The sequence below is a fragment of the Pezoporus flaviventris genome, unplaced genomic scaffold, assembly GCF_033815535.1.
Source record: "Pezoporus flaviventris isolate CSIRO_AGI_PZ_B2104156 unplaced genomic scaffold, CSIRO_AGI_Pfla_v1 ptg000016l, whole genome shotgun sequence".
Taxonomy (NCBI): Eukaryota; Metazoa; Chordata; class Aves; order Psittaciformes; family Psittacidae; genus Pezoporus; species Pezoporus flaviventris.
In genome coordinates this window covers 2,372,308-2,393,681 of record NW_026892564.1, presented here as the reverse complement: position 1 = coordinate 2,393,681, position 21,374 = coordinate 2,372,308, and the positions used below count along the sequence as shown (strand labels likewise).

At 37.7% G+C, this 21,374-nt stretch overlaps 1 protein-coding gene across 4 annotated transcripts in view; it reads right to left on the bottom strand.

Moving 5' to 3' along the window:
• The window catches only part of EEA1 (early endosome antigen 1), a 74,892-nt gene that overhangs the window by 15,201 nt on the left and 38,317 nt on the right, over positions 1 to 21,374 (bottom strand). For all 4 annotated transcript variants that reach the window (XM_061454601.1, XM_061454602.1, XM_061454605.1 and 1 more), the window contains 12 exons: positions 20,443 to 20,781; positions 16,390 to 16,539; positions 15,267 to 15,386; positions 14,833 to 15,036; positions 14,016 to 14,216; positions 12,476 to 12,589; positions 10,654 to 10,809; positions 8,501 to 8,640; positions 7,563 to 7,893; positions 5,997 to 6,098; positions 5,433 to 5,627; positions 3,832 to 4,014 (listed from right to left, as the gene is read on the bottom strand). In XM_061454601.1, coding sequence (XP_061310585.1) covers positions 3,832 to 4,014; positions 5,433 to 5,627; positions 5,997 to 6,098; positions 7,563 to 7,893; positions 8,501 to 8,640; positions 10,654 to 10,809; positions 12,476 to 12,589; positions 14,016 to 14,216; positions 14,833 to 15,036; positions 15,267 to 15,386; positions 16,390 to 16,539; positions 20,443 to 20,781 — 2,235 coding nt within the window. The remainder of the gene's footprint in view (positions 1 to 3,831; positions 4,015 to 5,432; positions 5,628 to 5,996; positions 6,099 to 7,562; positions 7,894 to 8,500; positions 8,641 to 10,653; positions 10,810 to 12,475; positions 12,590 to 14,015; positions 14,217 to 14,832; positions 15,037 to 15,266; positions 15,387 to 16,389; positions 16,540 to 20,442; positions 20,782 to 21,374) is intronic.

Here is a 21,374-nt window from a genome sequence, read left to right as displayed (position 1 = left end):
ATGCTAATCTGTACTTATTTTTGCAAATAAAACCAGATGCTAGGATGACTGGTACAGAGTTTAAATAAATAAATAAAAAGATAAGAAGATAGCAAAGCCTGATTCACTACAACTTGGTCTGTTGCAGTGTAAATTATAAACAGCAGAACTAGTCCAGGCTGGGCGGTAGGTCCTAGATGGTTAGGCACCTAAGTGAGGTACACAAAAATGAGCATTTTAGTCCGTGTGCTTCCTGATCCCAGTCCACAAGGAGACACATGGATGCTAACCTGATCTCTCTTCACCTCCTAAGAAGAAGGGTTAGACTGACAACAGGCAACTTAAGTTCCTGACTTACAGGCCTACGGTTTGGCAGCATGAATACTGTCCCAGAACATCCACTGAAGATATGCTGACAGAGATGCCAATATTGGAAGCAAAGAAACATTCTTTAGAGAACACAGAGGAAACCAGGACTGACTACAAAGAGCACAAATGCCAAGACTGAAAGATACTTGGCAGATCTCAGGAGAGAAGGATTCAACAAAGTATGTTTGCATGAACTCAAAATCAAGGCAAAAATAGCAGTTCTGAATTTTTATTAACCCTTCTATACAAAAAATACCTTTTCCACAAAAAAAGAAGCTTATGTGTGTGCATGCAAAAATATGTATATCTTATATATATACACATGTATATATATGTGTATATCTATATACACAAATGATCTGTGGTGCTATTCTTTTTTTATTATATGTATCAAAAGCTATAGCATTTACAAGCACTCAAATCCTACCCGATTTGTTTTTTCAGTCACAAAAATGCATGAGTGTAGTTACTGCTATAGGCGGTAACTTATACCAAAGTAAAATTGCAACAAATAGTATCCATAAAATTATAACTACATTCTCACTTCCAATTTTGTTACAACACTCACTTTTCCTCTGCAAGATTTACAGCTTCAAACTTGCATCTTACTACAGCTCCATATCAAGGATCTTCTGTTACTGAACCAGAAACTAGGACCCAGCTGTGCTGGTGCACTCCAGGGAGCAGCTGCCCACTCTGCATCTGCCTCTCATGCAATGCTGTATCTTCAACTGCAGAACTTCACTGGAACATTTGCTCACTTCTCAGCCTCCCAGCCCGAGACGAGCCAGCAATTTCAGCAATGATATTGCGAGCAGATGCCAGAAGATGGTGCTCTGTGTACAGCCCAACTCCTTCCATCCCGTGAGGATCTAGCCCTACCACCCTATTCGTGCCATCCACTCCTTGTACAGCCTTTTATGATCTATCCCCACATCGAAACCTTGCCCTCACCAATAGCACGGTGCTACACCACGTAAGAATGTTTAAATTTTCCCTTGTAGTATTTTTAACTAAAGAAAACCTACCATTGCTACAATCTCATAGTACAGCCTGGTTGTGTCAGTCCTTGACATTGCTGGGCTTCAGACCCTGCTGACTCAGCACAGCTATGCAGGAGGATCGTTATTTCAACTAAAAATCACAGAAAGGCTTGGGCTGGAAGGGACCTTAAGGCTCATGCAGTTCCAACCCCCCTGCCACAGGCAGGGACACCTTCCCCCAGACCAGGTTGCTCAAAACCCCATTCAAAAAAATCCTGCACTGAAGGACACCCAAGCTCACCTTACATACAAGGTTTAAAAACTTCTACTATTGCCTACTAATAAGATTCAGATCAATCTGAACCCCAGCTCACCCATCAGCTTTGGTTCCAAACTTTAACCAAAATCCATAGCTGTGGCTCAGATTGTATACTTTTATTAAGTAACTCATTCAAGGCAAGACATTATCCAGACAAATGACTTTGAACTGGACTGTGAAACTCCACCATAAAGTTCTTCTGACTTCAGTAGCATTTTGATGTTCAAATCTCAAGACTAACATTATCACGCTGAGGCTTTCCCAATGTGCTTTTTCCTTTGAGGCCTCCTAAAAAAAGTTATCTCTAGTTCTTTAGGTTAAGATTGCAATGAGGCAGCACACCCACAATTAAGGGTCAGCTCCCCACCTTTTCTCTCTTCTACATTTTACGTTAAAAAGGGGTGGCAAGCAGACCTCACTAGTCATAATTAACATGTCTTAAAATTTCTATTTTTTTTTTAATCCAATAAACAGCCTCCAAGTTGGTACATCACCTCACTACTGAGGACCTCAAACTTCCTCAGGCCCTTTAGGCTCAACAGACACTTACATAATAAATCAAGTTACCTGACTGCTCATCTTGAAAGTCTTGTTTTCCCATGGTACTCACCTTATTTTACCTTTCTGCAAGGATGTTCTAGCTTTCTTTTTTGCTACCATCCACATTCAAGTTTAAAAGCATGTGGGATGCCTACTGTCCTATTTTATACTTGTCAGAACTAGAGATCATTGAGCTGGTTCAATAATACTTGTAACAAAGCTATTTTTTGCAACAAGCGATACTTACATGAAAACTATACCAAAAAGAAAGCCAGTTAAATGAGCACATCCAATGCTTTTACAGGTCATTGCATTACCAAATATTGATCTAAGTGCCTTGCAGGAAATTAATACACAGAGATATGTATGCCATAGAAACTAACTATAAGAAAGAGGTTTTTTAAACAACTGTTGCTTGTTAATCATGCTGAAGTTCTTCACAATTTAACACAGCAATTCAACCAAGCTACACTGAAAGTAAAGCCTCTGTAACCTGCAGGGAAATGTGGCAGGTAATCTAATGTTACAGAGGAGGGGGAAGATTAATAAAACTCCAATGACCTATATTTAAAGGAGTTATTTCTCTTTTTCTTAAAACTACCCCGAACCTGGAGTTTGGCTAGGGCTCCACAGCTCACATGGGCCTATCTATCTGAAATGGCCAGGAGACCTTTAACAGTTCAGTGGCGGAACTGAAAGGCCACTGGGACAGGTGAAAGGGAGTGATGAAATCTAAGCCATCAATGACTTATACATAATGAAGCCATCAGAAGCTGACATCTAAAACAGATCAGATGATCCAATCTCCCGATGTGCCTAGTTCTCTCCATAAACTTCAGAAAAGCCTAGAACAACAGTGTCATACACAGACAAAGCTGCAGTGTGATTCATCTGAAATGAAAAGTGATGAAGTCACAGATCTTGCCAGTAGACAGCCAGTCTCTGCAGCGCAGTATGTGCTGGGACTAACTGGAGCATTGGCTTAGCACTGACATGAAGAAAGAAGGCAGAAAAAAAAGACATAAAAAAACACCTTTGCTGACTGACTCAGTTGCCAGCAGTACCTCTTTGAAGGCACTACACCCTAATATCGAATCAGGTAAATTCAGTTTAGGAATATCAAAAACTTCAAAGACTAAGTTCAGACACTTGTATTCCAGTCAGGTCCCTAAAACTACCATTTCTATTAGCTTGACATCTCTGAACATCTACAGTCGACCAAGAAGGAAGGGGCAAGGGCATGGGAAAAGACTGACAACTAAAATTCTAGTTAAATCACCTAGAAGCTAGCAGTTACTTACATGCTGACAGACCTTGCCCTAATTAGCTATGCTGTTCAAATTAGCTGAAAGCTGCAATATATAACAAGAAAGAGAAACTCAAAAAATCAACTTGTTAAAAGAATACAAAAATAAATCATCTTTCAGTTTGCTGCTGCATAAATGCAAGGGTATTTCAGGTAAACTGGCAAATATCCTTGGAAGGGTTTAAACAGCACTAAATTCTATATATAGCATACGTATAGAATATGAAGAAGAAGCATTTTTCTGCCTATACAGTTCTTGAAGTTTCTTGGATTTCAATATGTATACAAAAAGATCTACTAAAAGTCACGTATGACATTAACATGACTGTAAGTACCTTAAGGTCTTGCCTTATTGCTAGCACCTCAGACTCTTTCCCATAAAGATCCAACTGCAGCTTCTCCATGCTTTCCTTATTTTTTTCATGGCTCTTCTGCAAGTCTGCTAACTTGACTTTCTCCGCTTTAAGCTCCTGTGCTGACAAAATAGACTGCTGTTGCAGTTTATTCTCCAGTTCTGCCTGAAACGTAAGCATAGCAAGTTTCAATTAGAGTTACAGTCAGTAAAGCTTAATCATTTTAATAAATTGCATTTCTACTGCAAGGCAAGATTTTTTTTCCCCACTTACGAAATAGCACTTCAGTAATCTGGTATTTGTGATTTTACAGTAATATTTTGTAAGCAATCTAACAGCAAAATTTAATTCACAACAAAAAACTTAGTGAAACACATTAAGACCAAACATTAAAAATCTTAAGAATGTTTTCAAGTGTTTCAAGTTTCTGGCTGTGATAGAGATAATTTTCTTCACAGTATCTAGTATGTTTTGGATTTGTACTGAAAACAGTGTTAATAATACAGATATGCTTTAGCTATTGCTGAGCAGCACTCACACAGAGTCAAGGCCTTTTCTGCCTCTCATACCACCCCACCAGCGAGTGGGCTGAGGATGCACAAGGAGTTGAGAGGGGACACAGCTGACCCCACCTGATCAAAGGGATATTCCAGACCACATGGAGTCATGCTCAGCAGATAAAGCTGGGGAAGAGTAAGGGGGTGATGTTCAAAGTTACAATGTTTGTCTTCCCACGTAACATTTATACGTAATGGAGCCCAGCTGTCCTGGAGATGGCTGAACACCTGCCTGATGAGGTGAAGTGGTAAATTAATTCCTTGTCTTGTTTTGCTTGTGCATGTGGCTTCTACTTTACCTATTAAACTGTCTACATTCCAAACCATGATTTTTTGCATTTTTATCCCTTCCATTCCTCTCCCCCATCTCAACAGAGGGGAGTGAGCAAGCAGCTGTGTGGTACTTAGTCATTGGCTGGGGTTAAACCACGACACCAAGTCCTAAATCCTGAAGTTGCCACAGACTGACTAAATACTATCATGTAGCACAGGGCAACCAAAACTGGAGCAACATTTAACAGTGGATGGCACAGAACGTAACATTTCCTAATGCTGTGAGACATTTGAACTCTTTCCATTATAGTTTATGAGTTTCATACTGTCACTCAGATAAATTCTTCTGGTATAAGAGAAGACTTGATTTAAAATTGTCACAGAAGTTCCAAAACACTGTAGAGTATGTCTAAACCACTCTCACAAAATTCTACTGCTTTACAGAAAATGTCAACTTTTGCTTCATAGCATGATCATGAAGCAAAATAAACACATTCAATCCAGTCATTTTTATTACTTTACTGAAACTCAATTCCCACCAAATTCATATATCAACACTGGTTTGTTTAACTTTATTATTGTTGTTAATGTTGTTTGTATCTCCAACAGCTCTGAAGACCTTGTTTCTACATCCTGACCTTATCTACTACAACAAACAGCTGTTTATCATACAGACACTGAAATAAAAGTTGCAGCATTTATCTGAGAAATTTATATTCATTTTCTTACAGGAGTATGAGAGGCCAGTCTTACCTTTTCTAAAAGGGCAGTTTTTAATTCAGCTTGCAGTGTTTCACTATGTTTTTTCTTCTGCTCAAAAGATTCCTTTAACTCTCTCAGCCTTCCCTGGAGATGCTGCTCACTTTTTTCTTTCTCCTTCAGAAGAACCTGAATTTCCAGTATTTGTGTTTTTGCTGCATCAAGTTCTATCGACAACTGCTTAGAAATCTATATTCAGAAATATTAAATAACTGCATATAATTTTAATCAATTTTTTTATGAAAGTATTAAAAAAAGTAGGACATGGTAATACCAAGTAACTGTTTCACTAATGAAAAAACCTGAAGGGTTGTAAAATCCCCACAGCTAAGATTTGCGCGACACAGAAAGGTAGGACTAAAACCTGTATGTTAAAGCTTCATGTTATCATCTAGGAAATTTTAGCACCACCTTATTTCAGTGCCCCAGTTAGGTTACAATTTGAGAACTGCAACCTCTTTATCCCTCATCAGTCCCAGCATGTGATACTGAAAATTAATCTTTTAAATACTTATTATTACTGATTTCTGGATTTTCGAAACCAAACAGACAGCTTACCCCCTCCTTTTTTTCCAGTGAGTTTTTCAATTCATTCCTCTCTTTAGCTACAGACTCTGTTTGGACCTGGAGCTGCTGTTTTAACTCTTGGCAAGATTTTTCCTAAGAAAGATAAGAAAATATTATGTGAGCTTCTAAGATGGGGTAAAAGATATTTCTGCAGGATCTACAAAGCCTTGAAAAATCATGCTTTCCTTTCCAGTGAAAGAGCTTTCCCTCTCAGCTGCAGACATATTTTCAGCTCAAAACTCTTTAAAACTTTCACAGTGGTAACTCTAAGCTGAACACAGCTGATACCCTGTACTAACAAATGCAGCCATGTGCCGAAGAGTTTTTCCAATTACGGATAGTCTCCCTCTTTGAAGCTGTTGTTGGCAGCCCTTCTCCTTCTTGTGGAAAGCAGTAGGCTCATCACTCTCCTCAGGATTCAGAGTTTCTTGATGTTCGAAAACTCATGAGCAAAGTACATTTGCAGGAGTTGTATTCAAATACAACTACATTTTAAGCCCAAATACCATGGACTTAAAAGACAGTGGCAAGCCTCCAAATGACTACGGAATTAGAAGCAGAATCTGGACTCCTATCTTTAAGTCTAAACTGGGGAGCAAATCCTTCAAGTTTTTAGGAGAAACAAATATTTAAACAGCAGTAACTAAGTAAAGCAAATAAAAAGGCTTATCTGAAAAAAGTGAAGAGTAAAGGAAAAAGTTATTTTTAACTTTTATTTTTTTTTAGATCAGAATAAAAGCAGCTCTGAACGAGTTCTGGGAAATGGTGACATGCAAGATGAGAAGGAAATGGGAAAGACACCCCTACCATGTCTGAGGCAGGGGTGTCAGAACAACTGCATAAGAAAATCTATAAAATATGTACTCATACAGTGCCCACTCATAGTGCCAACAAAGCAAGAGAGGGAAAGAAAGCATATTTTAAGGCTAGTGAGAGTTCACTTCTTTACCATAGTAGGTTGTTCAGGTGATCAAGCACTTGTTATACCACCATTTGAGAGACCTTTCCAAAACTTAAATAGTTCTAGCACTCCGATAACACCTTAAGGCCTCTCCACAAACAACAAATGATATCACTCTGCCTGCTGTACACAGCCTTCCAGCATGTCAAGTGCACAGGAAGGCTGTATATACAAAGACTCCAGAAACAAAGTTCATATGGCCTTAGCAAAATAAATTATTCTTCAATATGGTGACAGCTTAGCAAAGGGCTTATAACTTTGTGTTGTTATAATAAGGCTGATGTACTTTTTAAAAAAAGGGACATTTCCCATCAATTTGTTTCACTGCTTGTCTCCATTTAGTTTCTTCACCATATTAAAGGCATGCAGCAGGAAAAAGGGATCACAGTGTGTGATGTTGACTACTGTGAAGATCCAGACAAAAATTTAAGGTAGGACACATATACAAACTAACAAAAATCACAATTTGTTTTCCTTAAGGCAATTAATTTTCATGCATTGTAATTGTATGTACACTCTTTTCAGACAGAAAGCAAAATCATTTTATCAGACTATAAATTCACCCAATTTAGCATATAATGAAAGAAACTACTAACCATTTCTGCCATGGCTGCTTTTGCTTTTTGTGCTTCTTTTTCTAACTCTTCCTTTCTTTTTTTGAAGGATTCAGAACTTTTGGAGAGCTTATCTTTGGTAGCTGTAAGATCCTTTATTAGAGCATCCTTCTCTGATTTCACTTGTTGCAGCTCTGATAATGCTGTTTGCATTTTACAATCTAATTCTTTGAGTTGCTTACTAGTATCTTGGTTTGATTTTTCAAGGTTTTGTTTGAGGCTGGCCTTCTCCTCCTCCTGCTTTGAAATTTGCTTTTTTGCTTGTTCAAGGGCTTCAGACTTCTTCTGCAAATCCAATTTAGTATTAGACATCCTACAAATACAAAGGGAAAAATAATATTATTTGTTTTTAAATTCTTCTCCACAGCTCCTTTGTACCATTAATGTCTCTATTATTTAATATATTAACTGTAGAAGTACTTCAAAGCATACCACCTTCATCCAGAGCATAAGCATTCTGTCCCCCTGAGGAAGACATACCAACAACTTTAAAAACTATTTTGAGATAGACTTTTCCTCCTCAACTATAATGAGCAGAAACTACCCCTTTACTGTTTATGCATAAATTGCAAACTAGTCTCTGCAAAAAGTTGCAAGGCTATGGATACTTAAAGATGAACCTCAGTGTTTAGATACCTAATGTTTAGATAGCTGACATTAAGCACAGTGAATGCTCTGAAGATGAAAACTGAATCAAAGCAGTCAGTGATTCACATGAGACAACATGGCAGATGGAGTCTGCGTGGCACAGAGTGAAAGAAAACGTGGGATAAAATTCAGTTCTTGTAGCAAAGGGGACATACCACTTATCTATGATTTTCAGAAATCACAGCAGAGAAAACCAAAATTCCAACACTAGTCCAAACTACTCTAGTTCTATGTCTGACTTTGAAAAGCATAATAACACAGGAAATGCGTACGCTTCTCTTGCTGCTTCAAGTTGTTTACTCAGTTCTGTTGTTCGGAGGTCTAATTCTGTGGATCGCTGTCGCTGCTGCTGTAACTCCTGAAGAGCTTGTTCTTTGCTTGCTTTAGCATCAAGAATGTCAGCTTCAAGTTTCTGACATATAAAAATAAAAAATTAGAGCTATCAGAACACAAACAACAAAATCAAAATAGCAGTAAAAAAGCAAAAGTCATCTAGTCTGAGAGTAGCATTTATTGTAGCTAGTCTTCACTGCAGAAAGCAGTCACAGTGCTTGCACATTGTCTACCTATTTCATTAGTTTCTATTTGTCTTTCATTATTTAGTTCCTGCAAACCTCTTGCTCCTCCAGAACTGAACTATTTTGGTAAAACATTTAAAATCATCTTTAAATTAAAAGCCAAGCAGTCATTTTACTGCAAAGAAATAGATAAAAAGCACGTATCTTTAAAGAGCTTATTGAAAACACCTATATAAAGAAAGGCCATACACAGTGCTCAACTCTGGGGCCATGTCCTATCCACCACTGAGTAGTTTCAGCAGTTTCAAATGACTGCGCATTTACATATCCCAAGAACTCTGCTATTCTTTATAACAAAAGCAAAGACACAAACTACACTGGTGAAAAAATCCTATGCTCATCTGGAAGAAGTTTTTATTGGTTTGTTTGGCGTTTTGTTTTGGGCTCTAGTTGTTTGGGGGGAGAGCAGGAGGGTGGTTTTGTTGGGTTGTTTGGTGGTGTTTTTTTTTTTGAAGGTGCTTCTTCATTTACTTGAAGTATAAAAGAACACAGGAGTCTTCAGTCAATGTGCACTGCTTAGACTCTTCAACGCACTGGCAGTTTTACAGGCACTTCTGCTTTCACACAGTGGCCATAAAATAAAACGGACAAGTTTTTCCAAGAAAATTCCTGAGGGCTCTTTGTTTTCCATTTTTTTTTAAAATACCATGCATTCAACTGGAATGATCCCAAAGAACGGCAATGACGCCAAGGTTTTACACAGAATTGCATTCCTGTTGACAGCATCAACAACCCTGCACTGTTTCACACTTCAGCTGCCAGGAACCTCATAAAATCTTGTGCAAGCAAGCACTGTATTCCTCCCAAACATTTGTGTCTGTCGGTTACTTGTGACATTTTTGTAACAGGATGAGAAATAAAAACACAAATCAAAGGGAGTGGGAAAAAAAACCCAGTGTGCAAAAGAAGAGAGCAACGGAAACACAAAATAACTATGCTGGTATACATTGTATGACAGGTTTTTTTTAATAGCATTGGATTAAAATTTCTTATGAGGAGAACATTCTTATTTATTTTCTATAGAGCACATGAGAGTCAAAAAACTCTATGCTCAGTCTTGAGCACAGAGATTGCTAATCTCCCTCAAAATAGACAGGTAACACTGCAAAGGCAATTTTGCATTGCTCCCAAAGCCCTGTACCATATGCGTTTATGTATTGTGAATTTTGACTGCCAAACTTTGTAACAAATATTGAACAAAGGTTAAATCTCAAATTTAAAAGCTCTCAAGCACTAGGACTAATTCACATCCTTAACTGAACATACCAGTATCTCCAAACACCAAAAGGTTCTGCAAACCTCCTGCCAGGATTATTTAAAAGAAAAACTGATTCCAAAACTAGAATGCAAAATTCAAGATCAAGTTAGAAGAAAAACACAATAAATAAATCTTGATTAAAAGCCTCTGTAGAAGCTCACTGAAATGCTTTGGAAATGAACAAACCAAAGAAGCAAAACTTGGGCTAACCAATGTTAGCACATATTCCCTACTACCATTTTCAAAGTGTTAAAACTGGGAACTTGAAGACTCTAATTTTGGGATATATTCATATTTCCTCTCATAACACTTCCCAGGTATCACAGAGGTTGGTAGAAGCACATGTACAGGAAAACGACAGTACAGTGGCAATATCCTAATCCTATCTTCTTACTGTGATAAACTAGAACAGAAGAAGGGGAGAATAGGATTAAATGGTGGATCAGGAAACACAAGTGAAAAAGAAAACCTACAAAAGTGGTATTGATATAATCCTTCCCCCCTAATTTGAGCACAGCTTTTATCACATGCAACCAAACAGTGGAGAACATCAGTTTTTGTAAACTCAGATACTGTGTTCAGTACAAACCTTAAGCTGTCCCTCTAGGTCTTCAGTTTTCTGTTCTAAATAAAGACTTTTCTCTTTGTACTCTTTGAGACTGGCTTCCAGCTGAGCACAGTACTCCTGCTTGTCATTCAGCTTAGCTGTAACTTGATCCAGCTGAACGCTGACCTTATTTAACTCCTGAGGTAAAATAAAAGTATGACAGTTGTTAGTTTTTAAATAACTTCAAAAATTACTAATGTCATATATGATTTAAATGATGTAATGTGTTCCAATTAAAAAGGATAATAATGGGTTTTTTTTATTCTGACGGGCAGGAAATTGAGAGGAGAAACACAATCATGCACAAATTCTCTCTGTTAAACTGACAAAGTTTCTTTTAAAGGCTCGATATTCCTCTCAAACTTTACAGGCTGTGGGCTAAATCTTAACAAAGGTGTTTGAAGTTACAAATGGAAGAGAAATTGTAGGTAATAAATGCCACTGGATCCTGCACTTAATGGACCAGTAACTAGAAAGTAACATTATGAAGACCTAGAGAAATTTTTTGCTGTCTTCATGAAATCGAGCACCACTGAAGAGGAAAGCCAATACCATGTGGAGTCAATTCTCCAAATACCAGAGATGATTTCAAACCATTTGGTTCAACACAAACAACATGAGCACATTCACCTTATAACCACTATTATGACAGCTACATCAAAACTCGCTGCTTTCCAACCAAGCTGATTTATTTATTAATTAATTATTTAGTAGTTGGGGAAGAAAAAAAAGTCTTCTGCTTACAGCAATTAATTGCATTCCCACACTAAAAAAATGGTGCTATGTTAGCATCTGCTGGATGTTTCCATGAAGACCCCAGCAGCACTGATTCTAACAATGCAAATATTAGATTCAGCATCCGGTGGAATGCATCACTAGGATTAACACACATTAAAACATGCAATTTTAGCAACAGCTTTTGTACGGAATTACACCCAATAGGACAGCTTTGATTCTGAACTATATTCCACAGCAAAGAGTGGATTATTTATACTACAAAATACAAGTAAATTATTTATACTATAAAATATACCTGGTCCAGATGACAGCAAAGAGAACTAAATACATATCACATGGTTAAAATATCCTAAATTATTATTTCCAAATCATAGAATCATAGAATGGTTAGGGTTGGAAAGGACCTTAAAATCATCTAGTTCCAACCCCCTTGCCATGGGCAGCAATATCTCACACTAGACCACACCACCCATGGCTCTGTCCAACCTGGCCTTGAACACCACCAGATATGGAGCGTTTACCACTTCTTTGGGCAAACCATTCCAGTGCCTCACCACCCTCACAGTAAAGAACTTCTGCCTTTCTGATCTTCCCCTATTTAAGTTTAAATCCATTACCCCTTGTCCTATCACTACAGTCCCTGATGAAGAGTCCCTCTCCAGCATCCATGTAGGTGCCCTTCAGATACTGGAAAGCTGCTACAAGGTCTCCACACAGCCTTCTCTTCTCCAGGCTGAACAGCCCCAACTTTCTCAGCCTGTAATTGTACAGGATGTGCTCCAGCCCCTTGATCACCATCCTTTGTTTGGAGGCATACAAACCAAGCTCCGAATAAATCCAGGTCATTGGCTGGAGCAGATGGGGTAGCTCTGCATTGCTCCGAGCATTCACTACAGGTGCTGGCAACTGACTGGTAGCACTGGGATGGATCGGTGCCCTCCTCCCCCACCAAATCTATATGCAACAAGTGCATATTCACATGTTTATTCAGTTTGTAAACAGACTATTCTGAGGTTTTTAAGTAGTTTTTTTCAGTAACAGAGAAACTTTATATGTTGCTTATAACCTGTTGCTTATCTTGCAATGCATGCTGGGCAGTGTCCAGGTGATTCTGAAGATCTGCTCTTTGAGCAGCTTTCGATGCTTCTGCTGAAAGTAGCAATTCAGTCTTTGCTTTTACCTGAAAGACAAGTTGTATTTCAGTACAACATCTATTTTACTATGGCTCATTTTAATTTTCTTTATACTTGTCAGTAAGTTTAATAGTAAAATCAGTAGGTTTTATGTGATAGTATAAAAAAAAAAAAAGGAAAGAAACTCTTCTCAAGGTTTAGACCAATATTAGGATTTTAAGCCACAGAGTTCTTATCTTTACTTGCTAACAAAAATAATGGGATATCCTTATTGCATTCACACCTATGCATACCATGATAGCCTCAGACTACATGCACACTACAGGGCCTTCAAACCTTCAAAATTCTTAAAAGCAAAAAGAATAAGAAACAAAAAAAAAAATGCTTCCACATGTATGCTACCTCTGCTTCTACCTGCCTGTTTGCGAGCAACCTCCCTTCCTTCCAAAACACCCAGCAAACCAAATTTTGAAGGTGGGTATGACTGGTGTTGGAGCAAAGTGGCAATATTCAGGGTCACCTGCTCTTGTGGTTTACTATTTTTCTTCCTACTAGAAATGCAACTTCTCTGAAGGCTGTAAGGAAGCTCACATTGTCTTAAAAAGCAGCTGTAACAGCTCATAGATCATAGGAAAACCAGCCCAGACAGCGCAGTGAAGCCTAGTAAAAATGGCACAAAACTACACTGGAAGAAATTCCTAGACCTGTTTGGAAACTGTATAACACTAATAACAAAAGACATCAGAGTGCATTAATCCAACAACAACAGTACTAGCTGCTCCAAGTGTACCAAGGCAAGAACTTCTGGCTAAATGCTGTTTGTTCTTTGAGATAGCTGAACACAATTAGCAGCTTTTTAGCTTAAGCAGAACTTAACAGTAGGAGAGCCCCCATTGAGTCCATGCTAGGAAATTTCCTTGTTTAATAAATTAAACTGACAACAAGGCGTCCTGCACTTTTTTTTTGTTTTATTTTTGACAAAGACACCAGCATAGGAAACGTCGAGGCAACAACATCTTAGTGACTCAACAGACTTTCACTCTGGTGCACAGAATCCAGGACTGATAATAGCTGGGTTTTGGATCCTGCTCTTTTTATTTAATCATAACAAATATAAGAAGAGATGCTAGAAGACAGATTTTTCCCAGCTCAAGTACTAACACTTTTTTTTTAATTTAAAAAAAAACAAAACCAAACAAACAAACAACAAAACCAATATAGACACCCAAAAAAACCCACCAAAACCAAAAAAACAAAAAGAAAAAAACAAAACGAACAAACACTTGCCACACTTGCCATCTATTCTATTCGGAATCCACTTACATTTTCCTCAATTTTATCTGCCTTATTCTACTTCATTTATCTGTTAGTAGAAACATAAATTTTTCCCAAATGACTTTGTACATTCTCTGGAAAGAACACAGCAATTGCATGCAGAATTTATCATCACCAGGCACTCCACAGTTCCATTACCTGTACATCAAGTTGTGATACTTTCTCTTTACTTTCATTTAGCTGGCTGGTTAGTTCAGTGATGTTTGCTTCTAGGGAAAGCACACGGTCTTGAGCAGCTCTTAGATGTGCCTTTTGCTCCTGTACTTGCTCATGCAAATTCTCTTGGGCTTGTTTATGACTTTCTGATTGATTCTTCAGCTTCTCTGTCAGCTGAGTTACCTGCAGTGAAAAAAAAAGTAAGTAGAAGAGAAAGCTGGAACAGCAAGTCCAAGGAAGTCATAAATCTTCTGAATTTTAGCATGTCTTGTCACGGCTCTGGAGACTCAACGCTATCACATTTCTTTTTCTGAACTATTACAGTAAAGCTATATTGCAGACTATACCAGAGGTTAAACAGGTTACCAGCTGAAAATAAAAGCAAAAGGGTATCATCAGTTTGGCCTTACGGTAACAAAACCAAAACACTAAGGAGACAACAGATCCAGGCTAAACTGAGTTTTGGCTTTGGCGTTGAAAGCTGGAATTAAACATCTTTTTAAAATAAGAGAAATAAACATGTACATGTATCAAAAAAAATATTTGCAAGCACATATTACTAGAGTATGTACATAGGAAACATCTAGGAATTCCTTCCCCTATGCTGATAGCAAGGAAGTCACCAAAACACAAGTCCTGTGAAACGTACATTAAGATCTTTAAAGGAAGTGTCATAGAATCAGCAAAACACAGGAAAGTTTAGCATTATACCTGATGAACTAGGAAAAAAAAAGAAAATGGAATTCAGTAATGAGAACGAAACCAGTCTTCAAAAAGAAACAAGTCTTCGAATTCGTACCTGTATTTGCAATGCATGGTTCTTCTCTTGTAGCTGGTTAAGAACTGCTGTTTCTCCTTCACCAGCTTGAATTTTTGCATATAAGTCCTCTCTTTCCTTTTCTAGCAGAGAGATGTTTTCCTTGCTTTTCTGAAGCAAAGCCTCAAGATTTTGAATTTTTTGGTCCTTATCTCCAATTTGTCGCAGTACTTGCTCCAAATCATTCTAGAAAATCGCATAATAGCTTCCTTAGTTATAACGACCTTAGAGGTTATTCCTAATGCACAAGATGTTGGACAAATTTATTAAACACTTTCTGTATATTCTCTTCTAGATCTGAAAGTTAATTTACTGAAACTAATATAAGTCATGCAAGTCACTATTACAGAGAAAACATCTTTAAAATAATGAAATCCTGAAATACACTTTGACATGATGATACATAATCATGCTACCTGGGCTTCTCGTAGTTTTGCTGTAGTATTTTGCTGAAGCGTCTGCTGTTCCTGGTGCTGCTGTTTTGCCTTATCTAATTGATGTTGCAATTCTGTGGAATTTGCTGCTTTTTCCTTGAGCTGAAAAAAAAAACCAACCCAAAAAACAGACAAATCAGACTGATGAGTGAACAAGCACCATGCAGTAAGCCAGTAGTGCTCCATGTTCCTTCTAACGCTAAAAGATTTTAGTCTAAACATGAATCTTTGAAACATGGTATAAAAATAGAACTGTGTAATGCTAGTTAAAGAATCAAAATCTAACCAAAGCATTTATTACTATTAATAAATGAGATCCTGTATCACACATATGTATTTTAGCTCTCAAAAATCTAAAACCTAAGAGATATTTAGTATGGGTTTTTTCCAATATTTGTCAAGCTGTAACAAGACTGATAATATCGGTATCTGTAAAATGACATTATTATTACTATCAGTAGCAGTTTTAGTAGAAACTTCAGTTTAGCAGTCTCCCCACTTCTATACTGGTCAAGGCTTTGCAAATTAGCTACACATAAGCTTTAAATCTTTGACAACGTACCACTCAGGTATTTGGCCAATCCCCATACAGGCAGCAGAAAATCAGCAATATATATAAGACACTCATTAAAACAAATAAAAATTAATTAACCAAGTGTTTTGTGCCCATCCCTCCTACACAGATTATTACCTACCAACGACCTTCTGCACCATGTTCACTTTTTCTTTATGTACAGCTTTATCTCACAAGAATATTTACATACAAAACTTTACCCATACGGGCTTAGGCGCACCAAAGTTTTTTTCTCGTAAGACTCTTAGACAAAGTTCATAAGTATAAAATTCATATCTTTTGTTCATCTGTAAAGTGCCATGAACATACATGCACCTGATAAGCATTTAGCCTTACAAAAGTCCGTAATGCAATTGGCATTTCAGCAGATTTTGACAATTCTACCATCTACCATTTGACTAATGCCTTAACAGCATTAGTCAAATGAAATCCCAATGAGGGCAAACTTTCTAAGCTGTAACTTCACCACAAGTGTACATACAGGCTACTGTCAGAACAAGAACGAAGTAGAGTCTGCATAAAAGAACCTACCTGCTCTTCAGCTCGAGAAAGTTTCAATTGCAGATCAGCCACATGCTGCTCTTTGTCCATCAGCTTCTCACTAGACAGCTGCCTCTGTTCTTTGAGCCGCCCATGCGCTTCCCCTAGCTGCCGCTCTGTTTCTAGAAGTTTACTGTGCAACTGCAAAAATAAAAGTCATCAATTTTGTAGTCATTACTTAGCCAACAACACTGTATTTTAGACTCCCTTTGTACAATGTTAGCCCTAAGTTTTCACAACCCAGAGTAAAACAACCACATGAGCTCCCAAAGCCATGATGTACATCATAAAGCTCAGAAACACAAATCATGTTAAAGAACAGCATCAGCTGCACAAGTTTGAACAAATATTCAAAAAAGTAGGTTGGCAGGACCTAGAAGCATCATTTATCTACAGAAGACCTTCAATATGATTTACAGAGATTTAAGAATCCTGACAAAGAGAGCAATCCTTCAAAGATATAAGGACTATCATATAAAGTAATGATCCTTAGAGCAATTAAGGCTCATACAGCACACACCTTTGATCATATAGATCCAGTGGTTGAAGCAGCATAACCTGCTTCTCTGGCTCCCACACATATTGTTTCTGCACCGCTAGACTAGTAAGAGTGTAATTTTTAGCTTGACCTGGCTACATCAATGGCATTCATTCTCTGCAGAAAAGAGATACTGAACCTTCAGTGTAGAGCACACAGTAACTTTAGTAATTTTCAGTCCAGCCCTTTCCAGCAACAGAGCGTAAGTAAGGGGCTGTGCTCTTCCAGCTGGACATAAGCCTGCCTCATGACTTTTTCAGCCATCAAAAGCAGTGCTGCACCATCTTCAAAGTGCAAGGATGGTCTTTTACAATTCATTGTTCTAAAGAGCTCTCTCCATAAAGTCAGCTTTTTCTTCTATTTGAAGCTCTCACAATAGGTCCTGGGTTACCACCCGCCTATTTCTACATGACCATATTCACAGATATACAAACAAACTTTCAACTCAATGCAAAAACAGAGAATGAATCAGACCTTGCAGCACAACAAGAACTTTCCCCAGGTATCAGGATAAGTAAAGCTTGCTTCCCTATGAATTTATGTCCAAGACCCTCGAATCATTCGCTTTTTAACTCCAGGTCCTCCCTTCAACAACACTAAACCCTTCTCGCACTTTCCTCAAGTCCCTGCTAGTATCTAGGCAAAAGCCTGCACAATCTTACTGTTCACTGCAAGCCACCACTTGTTGACCAGCTGGCTGCCTAGCAGTACAGAAAAAGGAACAGTGGTTTTGATAACATTAAAACTTCCCCTCAGGCACTGAGGGGGTGAGGCATTAACATGTCTTTCTCCTTTACTCAGCTACCTGTTTCCATAAGAATTTAACAGTGAAGAACCTAACTAGGAAGAACTTTGGGCCATCTGTCAAAATCTGGCTGAAGTTAGCAAACAATGCAAAAGTTACAGGGGACGGGGACAGGGAAACAAACATATCTATGCCTTATTTTCTTAGGAAACCAAGATAAATAATTCGTTTATATGTCCACAACCACAAAAACTGTGAATGAAAAGCTGTTTAGCATGTGGCCAAGATGCTGCCTGCTAGCTGACTGCACAGTTAAGAGGGAAGTAGGAGAAGAGGGTTGACGGAGTGTGGAAAAAGACCATAATCTCTCCTCAAGTGATCCAGAATGTTTGTCTTTTTCCACAATAATCACTACATTATTAATATTTCTTCCTCACTAAAAATATGAACAAGAGCTGGAGGAAAAAATCTAATGAAGAAAGAGTGCAGCAAGATAACTACTATAACTATTCATAGCTACATTGATACTGGGAGAGAGTATCTGGAAAGGGGGAAATCAGCAAACAGCATTGTACAAAAGTCCCTTTTATTATAGACACAGTTAAGTATTTCTGAAGGACTTTAAGACTGACCTTAGTAAACAGAATCATAAAATCCAGCATTAACCTATGTTGCAGAATAATAAAATAAATACTTAAAGTGTTCACGTGAATTTTGAGAAGATGGCAAGGATTCTTTGAAAATGCATTTTGACTAAACGGCTACCCTTTGTAAGCAGCATTCATTGTGTCAACATAAGCTATTGGACTACATGCATAAAACAGAAAATTCCATAAAGTATGAAGTGAGCAAATATGAGAAATTTAGTCTTTTCATGACAATAGTAACTGAACACTTCACTTGTGTGAAGGGAGGAGAAGGTTTCGCTTGGCTTTTATTCTATTTTATTATTTTATTTTATATCATGTATGATAAGGGTTTTTTCCTCCACTATTCTTTCACAATTCTAAAGCACACCCTGAGATCCAGCAGCTTGTTCAGGTTTTTCCTGCTTAGATTGTCTTCTTTCCCAATGGTATCATCAGAGAATGTGTGATGCCTCCATTTCCTCTCGTAGGACATCATTCAGCAATGCTTTATCCATCTTCCTTCTCTTTCGTTTTCTCACCCCAAATATCCTTCCTAAAAATGCCCTCTCAGGCTGAAGCCAGATTTCAGCTCAACCTCTTGGCTATGCTTCTGAAGCTTGCACACATATTGCCTATGCAGACTAAGGCAGTTTTACCAAGTGAGGATTCCTAAGCAGGTAACTAATATAATTATTTCCCCTCTCCCTGACAGAAGACTGACAGGAGGAGGAGAGTCATTCTGGGGATGTAATACCGACATAAATGAAGTCTTGCCAAGCCACAGCTCTTCCAGGATAACCTATAAGCTCACAGTTTACAACTTAATCTATTTCAGACTTTACAAAGGCTTGCAAATTGAGAAACACTTGCTTTAAAATTATAAAGCTTTCATGAGAGATCAAAATGAAGTTATACTAACAAAAAAAAAAGTTGGTTTTTTTAACATCTTAGGATTAGACATGATTCCCAATGCACAAATATTTTTCCAGACTAACACATTACTCCCCAAGACATTAGATAAAACAGAGTTCAACCAGCCACAAATTTCAGCATGGTCAATGTTATATGAAAGTCCTGCTTCCATAACTCATTGGACTTAGCAGAACAACAAATAAATGGTGAGGGGATGTATACTCTGCATGTTCTCATAGCTATCAGCAACGTAAAGAGAAGGTGTTTGCACAGAGAGACGAAGCAATATTAAGATTTCAAATTTTCCCTGCTTTTCACACTAAGTATTCTCTACTGTATTCACTATTCAATTTTAAAGCACATAAAGCATTTTTCAGTTCTAATGTAAAATGAAGACTCACTTTTCTCAAACCTCCTATAGAGCAGTAAAATTACTACTAAAAGTGAAACTACTTCTAATAACCTACCTGAATTTTTTTTTCATAAGCTGAATTCATTATAGCTTCAGCTACCTTACTGAACCAGGATAAATAATCTTGCTGGTATCTTACAATTTGTCTATTACATTATTTATCATGCAAACTCAGTATTCTGGGTTGCCTTCTCATTTGACAATACTGCCCTTATTTCAGGCAACGCATCAACAAAAGAAGGGGAGGGGAAAAGTTGTAGGATGAAAGAAGAGTTCATTTAACACTTTAAGAGAAAAAGAGTAGAGGAAAAAAAATAGATCAGCTAAAGCTTTTTTTTTTCACATACAAAAATAGTAAAATAAGAACATGAGAAATAAGCCACAAAGTTTATGTTCATTCAACCTTAATATTCAAAACTGAAATTTCAAAGATAGTTTTAAGAAGAGATCCGGAGTTTGGACCTACTAAAAAGATCCAGACATAATGATAAACAAATACCAAAGAATTTCTGCACTCTTATCACAGCCTCTCCTTTTTTTTTTTTTTTTCGCCAGTTCGTTTTTTTACTTATCTAAGGAAAAGAGGTGATTGCATTTCATTCTCTGCAGTGTTAGGAAGAATACATTATTCAAATACCAGCTAGCTTTACCTTTATTCAAATGCAGATACTGATTAGTTACTCCCCTTCAATAAGGAAATGCAAATGCATGAGCACAAAAAATATGCTTGCACAGTTTAAAAACCCCCAATGGGATGGTTTAAGGCACCATCCCAACAGGACAGTCTAGGAGGCTTAAGGAACCTTACCTGACTGAGCTCACTTTGGAGCTGCAGGCCATGCTGCTCTTTTTCTTCCCTCTGCTGCTGGAGCTGTTTACATTCTGCCTTAAGATGTTGGTACTTTGTCTCTACTTCAGACAACTCCTCTTTAAGTTTCTGGCTTGCTTCCCCCTTCTCACCTAGCTCTGTCTGTAATCTCTGTATCGAAGCTTCAGCTGCAGACAGCTTTGCCTGAAGCTGTTGGCAGTCCAGGTCCTTCTGGTGAAAGCTTGCCTGCACATTCTTCTTACTCACAGTTACTTCATTGTGTTTTTCTTCTAGCTGGGTGTAGTCCTGTTCTTTCTTCAGCAGTTTCTCAGTCAGACTCTATAAAGAGAGTTACACAGCTATTCAAATACAGTTCTGCTCACAGCCATTCAATGCATTATTCAAATTTCTTCTCAAGTGTTGATGCTGAACAGCAAAGAACTTGCTTAAAAACATTATTAAAGTAAATATTGACCTCCATTTTGTTAATTCTGGAGCTCATACACACACAGTTTCAACTGGAAATACTGTTCTTCATAATCTCACCTAAATCCACTTCTTACTGAGAACACCACAAAAACTCTATTTCTGTATCCTGAAGACCAATTTGCTTTCCCTGAACATTTAAATTCTAGGGTATTACAACTGCATGTGTTTGGACAGAAGTTGAAACAGTAATTTGAGCTACTAGTATACACAAAAAAAAATAATCAAGTTATTACTGTCCTTCACACAATTCCTTAAGCAACAACACTTGTGGCTTAATTCCTGTCTAATCCTGTGCAGTCATCATGCTGATAATTGTAAGAAGTATCCTAATTTTGCCCTGTCACTATACTTACAAGAATGATCTGCTATCCGAAGCACAGAAGAGAACCTGTGAAAACTAATGAAATTTGTGATGTTGATAAATCTCTGAATGAAAGACTGAT